The 13,693-nt window shown below is 38.1% G+C and overlaps 1 protein-coding gene across 2 annotated transcripts; it reads left to right on the top strand.

Annotated features, from left to right (window-relative positions):
- The first annotated feature begins 1,009 nt into the window (after positions 1–1,009).
- LOC123913520 (transcription elongation factor SPT6 homolog) lies at positions 1,010–13,124 on the top strand. Of its 2 annotated transcripts, none has more exons than XM_045964291.1 (19): positions 1,010–1,170; positions 1,297–1,350; positions 2,052–2,169; positions 2,261–2,342; positions 2,454–2,529; positions 2,752–2,878; positions 3,077–3,233; positions 3,326–3,520; positions 3,612–3,737; positions 3,920–4,300; positions 4,399–4,509; positions 4,593–5,360; positions 6,499–6,643; positions 6,760–7,922; positions 8,017–8,223; positions 8,652–8,982; positions 9,793–12,258; positions 12,319–12,419; positions 12,568–13,124. In XM_045964291.1, exons 1-18 carry the CDS (start codon positions 1,125–1,127, stop codon positions 12,375–12,377), a joined length of 6,612 nt encoding a protein of 2,203 aa, XP_045820247.1. In that variant the 5' UTR covers positions 1,010–1,124; the 3' UTR covers positions 12,378–12,419; positions 12,568–13,124. The 2 variants fall into 2 exon arrangements, with proteins under 2 accessions (XP_045820247.1, XP_045820248.1); XM_045964292.1 differs by having other exon boundaries at positions 2,055–2,169.
- The last annotated feature ends 569 nt before the right edge of the window (positions 13,125–13,693 follow it).

The following is a 13,693-nucleotide window of genomic DNA, read 5'->3' on the forward strand; positions in this document are numbered from 1 at the left end:
AATTTTAAAAATATTTGCTTTCAATTTTAATTACCAAACTATAACTTAAAAAATTGTAGTCTCCGTTAGTATATTCAGGGTCGGTTCAAGGGTTAAGCGAATCAAGTAAGAGTTTTATATGCTCTAAACAAAAAATAAAAAAATTAGTAGGGAAAAAATGTCTCATATAAGTGATCGCTATGATATAGTCCATATATGTGCCTCTTCAAAAAAGAAAAACCTTAATGATCCAGGTTCAACGTTCAAGTCTTAAAAATATTTGAAAAATGAAAATTACACGTGGGAGCGTGACATGCACATTGCCACATGTGCTCCAAATTGGACACCAAACCCCAATTATTCTACCAAAATGACACACATATCCCTCTCTCTCTCTCATTGGTGAAGCTTGACAAGATACCGATACGATACAACATCGATACGGAAATTTTTTCAAAACTCTCGATACGATACGACCGCGATACGTTATTTAAAAATTAAATTTAAATTTAAAATTAAATATATATATATATATATATAAATGCACAATATACAAACATAACTAAAATCGATAATGATAAAAAATTAACATTCAAATTACTCAAATTGAGCAAACAAGTAACAATTACATATCTTAAGTTAAGTACTATTAAAGAAGGGGAGTGAGATGAGTAACTTAAGTGTTTAATTAGTTGAGTTAAGAGTTAAAGGAGTTAAAGAGTGGGAGGTGGATCATCAAACAACATTAATTGTCCGATACTTTTTCGATACGTGTTATATATTTTTTTAAAAATAATATTAATTTCCGATACGTGTTTCAAAGAGTATCAGACGAGTATCGATATCAAGTACATATCGAACACGATACTTCGTCATTTTTGGAGCATCGGGACAATCCATCACCCACAATGTCAATGACATGGCACAATGAAACAAAACACCCAGTGGCACTACCGTAAATAAACTAAAAAACCAAGGACACGATCGTCCATCAAAATCTCCGTTAAACTCACTCACACCCTTCACTCTCTCACTCACACTCTCTTCATTTCTCAAAATCACCAAATTTGCGTTTTCATTTCACTCTCTTTCATAGCTTCAGAGAAACCCTTTCTTCAAGGGTTAGGGTTTCCATTTTCGCATCAATGGCACGAGTACGAAAAAAATCTCTTCTCGAAGATGAAGAACAAGGTCAAAATCCATCACATTGCAGTTCTCTCGTTACGCACATTACAATTATCATCGATTTTTTTTTTTTGGTACTAATTTCATTTCCCAGTTCTGATTCGTTTTTTTTTTTTTTTTTTGGTTTTACAGAGAAAATCCGAAGGAAAGGGAAAAGGAAATTAGCTTCTACTGCCGACGATGATGGTAACACCATGAACTTAGATTCAACTAGCTTCATTCATTGCTCTTACTGTGACGTAGCTCAGTGAAGAGTTCATTTAGTAAATTTTTTCAATTTTTTTAGCTAGTAGTTATTATTGCATGTGTTGATGCTTGATTTGAACTGTATTTTTGTGATTTTTGAAGTAGAAGTGAAAAATATAATGATGTGATTTTTGTTTTGAATATGATGAAACAATTTTTGTTTTTATTTTTCTGATTTTCTTAAGTATATAAGTGAAAAATGTAATGATGAGATTTTTATTTTAAGAAAATGTGTTGAAGCAAATTTTTGGTTATACTTTTGTGATTTTTTTAGGGTAAGTGAAAAATGTAATGATTCAAGTTTTATTTAAGTATGATATGATAAAACAATGTTTTGGTACTTGTTATGACTTATGAAGGATATACACCGACACGATTAATTTAGAAACTGGTAACAATTTTTTGGTACATGTGTTGGTGTCCTGAGTATTGGACCCAACACCAGACACACCTTCAACCTGAAGTGTAGGTGTGACATTTATTAATCGTTTAAACATGAGAATAATTTTCCAGATAAATTTTATTTGATGTACTATAATTATGGTGATGGGTTTCATTATTTTTTATAGGCGGTGTAAGACAATATTATTGAGGATGGAACAAATTTTGATGATTTCTTTTTTTTCTTTGACTTCATGAAGCAGAGGAAGACTTGGATGAGTTTGAGATTGATGGGTTTTTAGTTGATAATGTCGAAGATGAAGAAGATGGTGGGGAAGAAGATAATCCTATGCAAACGCAAAAGAAGAACAAGAGAAGGTTATTATATTTTCCTGCCCTTTAATGCAATTTCACATTTCTGCATTGCTTATCATTGACTCAATACTTCGTGTTTGTTACCCATTTTCAGGAGATCAGCAAGAAACATTGTTCTTGATGACGAAGACCTCGAGTTAATCCGTGAGAACAAGAGCTTAAATCAAGGAAAAATGGTTAGCTTTTGCTTTTTACTTTTTATTTTTTATAACTAGTACTTTGGTGATTTCTAAGCACCAGAAAGACTTTTTTATTATTTATCATGTTTCTTCATTCAATTTTGGTAGAGTGCTGGAAAACTCAAGAGGCTCAAAAAGACTGGTGTAGATACTGAGCCGATGGAACACTCTTCTGATGATGAAGGTGATCAGTATCAGCTTGTGGTTCTATCATTATGTATCTTGTTTCCCTTATTTATCATTATTCAAATGTCATATGATGACTGCTTGTCGGACAAGTGTGACATGATAATTATGAAGTTGTTTGGAACAATCCTGCCTAATTTGTCTTCAGTTTTCAATTTCTTTTTTCTCCTCTCCTATTGTTTGTAAATTGATTTAAATTTAAATAATCCACGTTTTCCAGGATCTCTTTTTGATGGGCTTTCTGAAGATGAGTCTAATGATGCAGAATATGATATGTCAGATGATATGTCAGATTTTATAGAGGATGAAGAGCCTGTTGTCTATGGGAAAGGAGATTCTCTCATCAGGTATACTATATCACGAGTCACATAAATGCCTGTGGATAATAAACTGATAGTTTTTATACCGTCTTGCTGTTCTGATGTCACATAAATGCTTGTGGGTAATATACTGATAGTTTTCATACTGTCTTGCTGTTCTGATGTCATAAACTTGACTGGTAAATTATTAGCCCTTCAATATTGGTTTTTGATGTTGATTTATAGGAAAAAAAAGTTTAAAGACATTAAACATTCGTCTTCGCTTTCAAAAGAAGCCAAGCGTAGATCTGGCAAGTCAGGTCTTCCGGATCAGCCTAAAAATAAGTACGGAGCTGGAGAGGGTATATCTGTAGCTGATGCAGACTTACCTGAGAGGATTAAGGTCGTGCTTTTAAAGTTTTTGTTAATTACTAGTATATTTGTTGTCAATCATAATTTTTTGATTTAAAGTTAATCTATCTCTAATTTCTACAGATAATTGAGGACATTGTAGGATCTATTCCAGTTGACAGAATGAGTATTGAAGAAGAAAGTTCTTGGATACTCCGTCAACTTGTGTCCAACATAAATCCAATGTTCAGCGAGGCCAAATCCTGCAAACTATTTGATTCAGTAAATAGGGAAGATATTGTTAGGTTCTTGGAATTGCATCATATAAAGAAATATGATGTAAGAAGTACATGATCTAAATTATTTTTTTGGTTCATATACGCTGATTAAAATTCCTTTTGTTTTCTAATGTTTCTTTTTTACATTTTAGATTCCGTTTATTGCAATGTACCGTAAGGAACACTGCCCCAGTCTTCTGGGAGATGGTAAACAGGATGAGTCAGAAAATACATTATTGAATGATGGTGAGGGAAAGCCTAAACTGAACTGGCACAAGGTAATTTTAAATTTTTTGTTTTTATTGTTGGCTGATATGGATTCAACAAAAAGTAGTCACATTTCCTTTTTGAAAGATTTATGTATTGCATAGGAAGAAATATAAATATTTAAAATTGCAAATTAAGTGAATGAAAGAACTTTATGTATAAACATGATGAAATGGGTCCATTCCGGGTGCAGATACTCTGGATAATCAAGGAATTGGATATAAAATGGCTACATCTTCAGAAGCGGAAGAGCATGCTCCAAAAGTACTATAACAAACACTTTGAGGACGAATGCCAAATGTCTTTCCTTGCCGAGGAATCCAGTTTTCATAAGCAGATTTTTGACTCGATCACCAATATGCTTGAGAAGGCTGAAACAGAGAGAGAGATTGATGATATTGATATGAAGTTTAATTTATACTTTCCACCAGCCGACGAGTTCTTAAGTAGTGGCTATAAAAGGCCTCTGATGAAGACATACTATTCCGATTGCAGAAAGGCAGGATTGTCATCACTTGCTAGGAAAATTGGAAATCCTGAGAAATTTGGTTCTCTAGTTACTCTTAACCAAGTGGTATGTTTTGGCTTTTGTTTGCACATGCCTTAATATTTTCATAAATCAGTTTTTTTTTTTTTTATTGATAAATAACTGGAGAGTTTCTTGGACACTAGGGAATTGTCAGTGAAGAAGATCCAGAGGAATCTCCGGAGGTGATGGCTTCAATATATACATGTGAAACTTTTCCAACATCAGAAGCTGTACTTAAAGGCGCCAGACACATGGTATTCTGTTGATTTTATCAATTGGTCCTCCATAAGTTTATCAAATTAAATTGTCTCAGCTTACACTACAATTTTACTTTCAGGCTTCCTTGATGTTAAGCTGTGAGATACCTTTCAGGAAATATGTCCGCGGCATATTTATGGATAAGGCTTTAGTATCAACTCGCCCTACATTGAAAGGAAATATAGTAATAGATTCCTTTCATGAATTTGCTGGATTTAAGTGGCTGAAGGATAAACCTCTCTTGAAGTTTGAGGATTCTCAGTGGCTTCTCATTCAGAAGGCTGAAGAAGAGGAGCTTCTTAAAGTAGACATAAAGTTGCCTGATGATGCTGTAAAGGAGTTGATGAAGGTCTGCAATGATGCTTATCTAAAAGACAGTGAAGGAACATCTACTCAACTTTGGAATGAGCAGCGTAAATTAATCCTGCAGGATACTATTTCAAACTTTCTTTTGCCTTCTATGGAGAAGGAAGCACGTGCATTGTTAAATGCCAAGGCAAAAAACTGCTCATTAATGAAATATGGGATGCAGTTTTGGAATAGAGTCTCTGTTGCACCATATCAAAACAACGAAAATACTGCTGCACAAGAGCGCGGAGTAGTAGCTTGTTGTTGGGGAAATGGTAAGCCAGGTACCACATTTGTCATGTTGGATTCAAAAGGCGAGTTGGTTGATCTGATGCATGCCGGGTCACTGACATTGCGATCTCAGAATATCAATGACCAGCAGCGCAGAAAAAGTGATCAGAAGTGTGTTCTCAAGTTCCTTACAATTCATCGACCAAATGTTATTGTATTAGGAGCTGCCAATGCGTCCTGTATAAGGTTGAAGGAGGACATTAATGAGGTAAGTTACTCTAATGTCTTGCTGGATGGGCCTATTTTATTTGTATTATTTGGTTTTAATCCCACCTCTCCCGTAAGAGTGATGAAATTTTATGTGTAGAGTGAAACTATTATTGTATCCTGAACTGATGTGCAGGCATCTCAAGAGTTGATAACTGTACTCTTGTAGGTTCCAAATGAGACATTAATGCTCTAAAACACAAATGTTTTTATTCTTTATTTCTAAGTTTTTTTCTTTCCCTTTTCTATTTGTCGTAGGTTGCATATGGCATATACTATTTAGATTTTCTTTAGGTCTCATGTGGAAGGAAGCAAGGGTCTTGCTGAATGCTAAGGCGAAACCTCGTTATTGATATAGTATGTGATGCAAAGGCTAAACCATTGTAAAATTTAGTGGTATTAGGGCTTTGCACAGTAGTTGTGGTATTAGGATTATCAGTAGTTGTTTACTATTAGAGTTAGAACTCAGAATAGTTTGCTGCTGTTAGGGTTATATGTAGTAGTTTGGTGGTATGTGGGATAGAAGTAGTAATTTGGTGGTATTAGGGTTATAAGTGTCTTGGGTTGCATGTCATATATTATTCAGATTTCTTTGGGTTTCAATGGGGAAGGAAGCAAGAGCTTTGCTGATGGTAAGGCTAATACTGGTTATTTATGTAGTATGAGATGCATTGTGGATTATAGTCCCCGTGACTCTTGAGATACCCTTATTTTTTGAAACAATTTGTTTTGTAACAAGGATACTATATATTTTATATATTCACCACCATTGTCACATTTAGAAAGCATATTTTTATTAAAGATTTTAGATTAGTATGAAAATGTGGTTTGGTTTGTTTACTTGAGTAATTCCTTTTAAGTTTAAACTGCCTTAATGAAATGTAGTTCCTTAATTTTTATCGTTATTGGTTATTTCTGCATTTTGCAATTACACCTTAGAGGTTATTAATTTTCTCCTCTATAATAACATTCTTAGGAGCTCGCTATTTTGTTGGTAGGTAATGCTAATGCTGCATGTTAATTATCTTTGGTTCTTAGTGTTACTGGTGCTATTTTAGTTATATTTACACGGGTTGTTACCCTTAATTTGTTAGTAGACACCACAATTCAATGAGTTTTATTCAATAATTATCAATCAGATTATTTCCATTATGGCGGAGGACAATTTTCAAGACGCCGATCAAGATATGAATGGACTACCAGCAGTTGTATTGGGGGATGAAGGCTTGCCTCGTCTGTATGAAGAGTCAGAAATTTCAACGAGCCAGTTTCCTAGACAATATGGTAATCAATTGATTTTTTTTCTTGCATCCATTTCCACTATCTATCATCCCTTTCCTGACATTTAAGAGTATCTTTTTGGATAATTATACAGTGTTCCTGTTTTTGAATTTTTTTAGGCATTGTCAAGAGAGCTGTGGCCCTTGGCCGTTACCTTCTAAATCCGCTGGCAATGGTTGCAACACTGTGTGGAGTCAATAAAGAGATATTGTCTTGGAAATTGAACCCTCTGGAGAGATTCTTATCAAGTGACGAGAAGATGGAGATGATTGAATGGATCATGATAGATATTACAAACCAAGTAGGTATAGACATAAATTTGGGAACTAGACATGACTGGCTGTTGGCACCTTTGCTGTTCGTTTCTGGTCTTGGACCCATAAAAGCTGGTATTTTGCACAGAGAACTACTTGGAGGTTCAGATGTGAGAAACCGAAAGGACTTGGCTAAATTTGGACTGAACACAAAAAGGGTTTTCTGCAATGCTGTTGGTTTTTTACAGGTTTCTTGTGATGACCCAAATTTTGTTGATACTGCTGGAAATATCCTTGACCGTACAAGAATTCATCCAGAGTCATATAGTCTTGCTGAGGAATTAGCTAGAGCTGTTGTTACCAAACATTATGCTGATGCCAATGATACCCAATTGAATGCAATTGAATGTATTCAAAATGATCCAAAACTGCTAGACAATTTTGATCTAAATGAATATGCAGATAGACTGGAAACAGAAAAAGATGAATACAAAAGGGTTACTCTTTTTGACATAAAGATGGAACTACTCCATGGATTTAAAGATCCCAGGAGCCCTTATCAGGAACCGACTCAAGATGACGAGTACTATATGGTAACTGGAGAACCGGGGGTTGCCCTGATTGAGGGAGAAAGAGTTCAGGCAACAGTTCGTCGGGTACTGGCTCGCCAAGCATTCTGTGAGCTTGAATCTGGAATATCTGGAATAGTGTTCAGGGAGGATTTTTCAGATGATATTGGGGATATACCGTTAACGGAAAAATTGCGTGAAGGTGTTGTGCTTAAATGCAAGGTCAAACTAATTGATAAGAGTAGATGCCAGGTTACTCTGACATGTAAAGTTAGTGATTTGAAGAGTGTTGGAGATCAAAGTTTCCGTGAAATGGATCCCTATTATTCTCAAGGAAACATCATCTTGCCAAGTCAACAAGAGTCAGCAGACAAAAAGGATATTGCAAATAAAAGTTTCTTGTCAAGAAAAATTTCTCATCCCCATTTTCAGAATATAACTGCAGATCAAGCAAAAGAGGTATGTATTTGTTGCTTGATATTTGTGTTCATTTAAGTTTCCATTTCCAGTCACATCATTGAGATATTTATTTCATCTTTTCTTTATTGAATAGTTCCTTGCAGATAAGGCTGTTGGGGAATATATTTTCCACCCAAGTTCAAAGGGCCTATGTTATTTGACCTTATCTCTTAAATTTTTTGATACAATTTATGTACACAAAGACATTTTGGAGGGTGAGAAGAGTCATGATATGAATAGCTTGGCTGAACTTGGAAGGACATTAAAAATAGGAGAGGAAATATTTGAAAACATAGACAAGGTCAGTATCCTTAACTCAAATATCAGATGGCTTTATCCTCTAGATGTTTCTATTTTTTGTATGGTGCTTAACTGCTTGGGTTCTTACAATCAATTTATCACTCTTGAAATTTCCTTTGGTATGTGTGTTTATGTCCTGTCGAGCAATGAGTATATGAAGGTCAGGGATTCTGGGGTCATGGTTTTTTTGATATCATGAGTTGGCTCATATATATATCATATACATATTTTTTGCACTTCAAATAAATGGTAATACATTCGGGACATGTTTGTAAATTAGTGTTAGATTATGATAGACTCTGGAATCATAAGTTAGCTTTAAATTGATCATGAATAATTGATTACCTTGAAAAGATTTTTTATTTGTACTTGTTTATCTAGAAATTCACTTCTTTTGACTGTCAATAATTTCCGCTGCTTTGACAATAGGTTATTGAACTATATGTCAACCCATTGGTAGTTCAACTGAAAAATTTGATTAATTTCCGAAAATTTAAGAAGGGCACAAAAGCTGAAGTTGACGAACTGTTAAAACACGAGAAGGAGGAATATCCAAATAGGATACCATATGGCATTGGCATTTCATATGATCATCCTGGCCTTTTCATATTGTCGTACATTAGAAGTACCAATCCACATCATGAATTTATTGCCATCCATCCAAAAGGATTCAGGTTCAGGAAGCAAATATTCAACAACATTGAGCAGCTGATGGCATATTTTCAAAGGCATATCAATGATAAAGTTACACGTGGAAATGGTAAAGCAAAATTTCTATTTATATACTTATTTGAGCAAACATTCTATATTCTTGCACTTTTTAACTTCAAAATTTTATGTCCTACAAATGTTTAAATTTGGGGAGTCAGCCAAAGTTATAGGTATGAGTTTCAAAATTCATTTGATAATGAAATCTTCTGCTTAGATTTTGCATTACTACAATTTCATGCATTTGGTATTTTTATTCGGACGAAAACCTTATTTCATTTCACAAATTGCCTCACAAGCATTATTCCCCTTTTTCTCTTATAGCTCTATGAAACTAAACCTGTTTATGAACCTACAATCATCTGAATTCTTGTTTTTTCATTAATAAACATAAAGAGTCTTTCACAACTTTCCAGAAATCACTGTCAGGACTCTGAAAACATATACACATTGTTTTTTTGCCTAACTTAATACATAATCGTTGTACACAATTCAATCTTATATTCTATACACATGACTTATTTTTAAGAATGACAGATTTCAACTACATGCTTTATGCATGTGCATGAAACATTTATGTCTATTTTGTTTCAGGCATATTAAACAAACTTCATCTTCATAAGTATTGGTGCACTGTTAGAAAAATCAAGTTTTTATTTATGTTTCTCAGCAGTTTGTTCTTCTGGAAAGTATATTTCTCGTCATGGATTTTTTTATTCCAATACATTCATTTTTCTCATATTGTAAAATGTGTTATCATTACTCATACACCATTTCCTAGGAGAATACAATATTAGTACTTCACTCCGTTTCTTGTTTGTGTACTTTGGTTCGACTAACTTATCTATTCTATGTCTTTCAGATTACAATGAAAGCGGGGATGGTCGTGGATCTGGTCGCGGCCGTGGCCGTGGTCGCGGTGGTGGGGCGTGTTACAAATGTGGTGAGTCAGGTCACATGTCTAGGGAGTGCACCCAGGAGGGTGGTGGAGGTGGAGGAAGGGGCGGTGGATCATGCTACAAATGTGGCGAGTCTGGTCACATGGCAAGGGAATGCACCCAAGAGGGTGGTGGAGGTGGAGGGAGGGGCGGCGGTGGCGGAAATTGTTACAAATGTGGTGAGTCGGGTCACATGGCTAGGGAGTGCACCCAAGAGGGTGGTGGAGGCGGCGGCGGTGGTGGTGGAAATTGTTACAAATGTGGTGAGTCAGGTCACATGGCTAGGGAGTGCACCCAGGAGGGTGGTGGAGGTGGAGGGTGGGGCGGCGGCAGTGGTGGTGGCGGCGGTGGTAATTGTTACAAATGTGGTGAGTCGGGTCACATGGCTAGAGAGTGCACCCAAGAGGGTGGTGGAGGTGGAGGTAGGGGGGGTGGTGGGGCATGTTACAAATGTGGCGAGTCTGGTCACATGGCTAGAGAGTGCACCCAAGAGGGCGGTGGAGGTGGAGGTAGGGGGGGTGGTGGAGCATGCTACAAATGTGGCGAGTCTGGTCACATGGCTAGAGAGTGCACCCAGGAGGGTGGTGGAGGTGGAGGGAGGGGCGGTGGTGCTTGCTATAAATGTGGTGAGTCTGGTCACATGGCTAGGGACTGCACCCAGGAGAGTGGTGGAGGTGGAGGGTGGAGCAGCAGTGGTGGACGTGGTAGAGGTCGTGGGCGTGGACGCGGATCTAGTCATAGTTCTTTCTCTCAAGATGATAGTATGGATGTCAATGATGGTGGTGGGAGTGGATGGGGAGGAACTGGTGGTAAAAGTTGGGGTGGAAATAGCACAAATGAAGAAAGCAATACCGAAAAAATTGGTTGGGGAGTCGCAACTGGTGGTAAAACTTGGGGTGGAAATAGTACAAATGAAGAAAGCAATACAGAAAAAGGTGGTTGGGGAGTCGCAACTGCCAGTAATAGTGGGTCTGGAAATGAAAATGCTGGCTGGGGTGCTGCTCCTGGCAAGAAAGAAACTCCCTCTGGTGGTAGTGGATGGGGAACAACCGGTGGTACAAGTTGGGGTGGAAACAGTACAAACAAAGAAAGCAATACAACAAGCAATGGTGGATCTGAAAATGAAAATGCTGGATGGAGTGCGGCTCCTGGGAAAAATGAAACTCCCTCTGGTGGTGGTAGTGGATGGGGAGCGACTGGTGGTAAAAGTTGGGGTGGAAGCGGTGCAAACGAAGAAAGCAATACAGCTAAAGGTGGTTGGGGAGTCCCAACATCCAGCAATGGTGGATCTGGAAATGAAAATGCTGGATGGAGTGCTGCTTCTGCGAAGAATGATACTCCCTCTGGTGGTGAGAGTGGATGGGGAGCGACTGGTGGTAAAAGTTGGGGTGGAAATAGTACAAACAAAGAAAGCAATACAACAGGTGGTTGGGGAGCCACAACTGCCAGCAATGGTGGATCTGGAAATGAAAATGCTGGATGGAGTGCTGCTTCTGCGAAGAATGATACTCCCTCTGGTGGTGAGAGTGGATGGGGAGCGACTGGTGGTAAAAGTTGGTGTGGAAATAGTACAAACAAAGAAAGCAATACAACAGGTGGTTGGGGAGCCACAACTGCCAGCAATGGTGAATCTGGAAATGAAAAATCTGGATGGAGTGCTGCTCACGGGAAGAATGCAACTCCCTCTGGTGGTGAGAGTGGATGGGGTGGGACTGGTGGTGGGGGTGGATGGGGAGGGAGTGGTGGTAAAAATTGGGGTGGAAGTAGTACATATGAAGACAGTAATGTAGCAGAAGGTGGAGGCAGTGGCTATGGGGGCGGTGGTGGACGAGGAGGTGGTAGAGGTGGAGGGGCATGCTACAAGTGTGGTGAGTCAGGGCATATGGCTAGAGACTGCACCCAGGAGGGTGGTGGAGGGAGGGGTGGCGGTGGACGAGGAGGCGGAAGAGGTGGTGGGGCGTGCTACAAGTGTGGTGAGTCGGGTCACATGGCTAGGGAATGCACCCAAGAGGGTGGTGGAGGACGTGGAGGCGGAAGAGGTGGTGGCGCGTGCTACAAGTGTGGTGAGTCAGGTCACATGGCTAGGGAATGCACCCAAGAGGGTGGTGGAGGTGGAGGGAGGGGAGGCGGCGGTGGAAATTGTTACAAATGTGGTGAGTCGGGTCACATGGCTAGGGAGTGCACCCAAGAGGGTGGTGGTGGTGGAGGAAGGGGCGGTGGCGGTGCTTGCTACAAGTGTGGTGAGTCGGGTCACATGGCTAGGGACTGTAGCCAGGGCGGTGGTGGAGGGAGGGGTGGTGGAGGTGGAAGAGGTGGTGGAAATTGTTACAAATGTGGTGAGGCTGGTCACATGGCTAGGGACTGCACCCAGGAGAGTGGTGGAGGTGGAGGTGGAGGGTGGAGCAGCAGTGGTGGAGGTGGAGGTGGAGGGTGGGGAAGCAGTGGTGGAGGTGGAGGGTGGAGCAGCAGTGGTGGAGGTGGAGGCGGAGGGTGGACCAGCACTGGTTGAAGTTCATTGCCTACTGCTTATATAATGGTTTATCTTTTGCAGGTGCATTGTTAATATTATTATTATTATTATTATTATTATTATTATTATTTTAATTTCAAGGTTCTGTTTCGCAATAGCTTTAGGAGTTGTTTATGCTGCTGGATCTCATTACTTGTGTTAACTCCTTTTTTTCTTTCTATAATAACAGGATCGGTGTTATTTTGTTTTTATGCTTCATGATATGGTGGGATTTTTTGAAATTTTATTATGGATCCTCTCTAACAAAATCTGCTCCGACATCCCTTTTCTATGTTGAAGTATGTGATCTCATTTCTCTGATACAAGGAAATACAGCAGAACGAAGTTTGGGGCTCAGTTGTTAGCAATGCTGGCTGTACCTTGATATCAGAATTCTGAATAAAGTGGTTCGCATGGTAAGTTTGCATCTCCCTCTAGTTATGAGAGTGGATATGGAGAGACAATTGGTAAAAGTTGGTTATAATTTCTTGATGCTAATGACTACTAGTGGTTGGTATATTTCCCTCTCTAGAAGTAAAACTTTCTCTGGTTTATTTTGCTGGTATTTTTATTTATGGCTGGATATGTAGGTACAAAAACATGAGTAATATTTGCAGTCTAGTTTATGATTCCTGAGTTATCCAACATTTAGAGGAAACTTTTTCCTATGCTCTTTGCATAAATATTTATCCCTCTATTGTCTACCCTAATTAAAAGATTGTTACTGGCTTTCTATTTGTTTGGAAATATTTTTGCTGGAATGTATGTTACGTTAAGTTATGTTTGGTCACAAGGGTAATGTAAACACTTAGGAGGTAAAGAAATTCAGTTCTCTATATAAAATAGGAGAAACATCAAAATGATTGGGAATCTCTGTAGATAACACTTCTCTTAAAATAAATCAGATAATTTAATCTTTTTGAAAATAAACCCATTTCTTATAGTTTTTCTTTGAATATAAACTGCTTCCTTACAATCCAAATGACATGTGTTCAATTTGAAAGAGCTTACAACCCTTCTTGCATTGAAGAGGATTTTTCGTTTCGATCCAAATTCTAAGTCATTCATGATTTGCACATATACTAAACCAAAGTCACTTCTATAGATTATCCATAAAAAAAAAGGACACTTCTATAGAGTTTTATTGTTTGTGATTAGTTACTATCCAAAATATGGTGTCATAAATAAGGAAGGATAGTGATGGGACGCACTATCCTCGCGTGCATCAGCAGAGGACAAATGAAATATGTCGACTGCTCCGTTTTAGAGTTGGAAAATAAGCTCTCATGGTAATGGGTTCTCTTCTATAAAATATT

The sequence above is a fragment of the Trifolium pratense genome, linkage group LG3, assembly GCF_020283565.1.
Source record: "Trifolium pratense cultivar HEN17-A07 linkage group LG3, ARS_RC_1.1, whole genome shotgun sequence".
In the NCBI taxonomy this organism is placed as follows: Eukaryota; Viridiplantae; Streptophyta; class Magnoliopsida; order Fabales; family Fabaceae; genus Trifolium; species Trifolium pratense.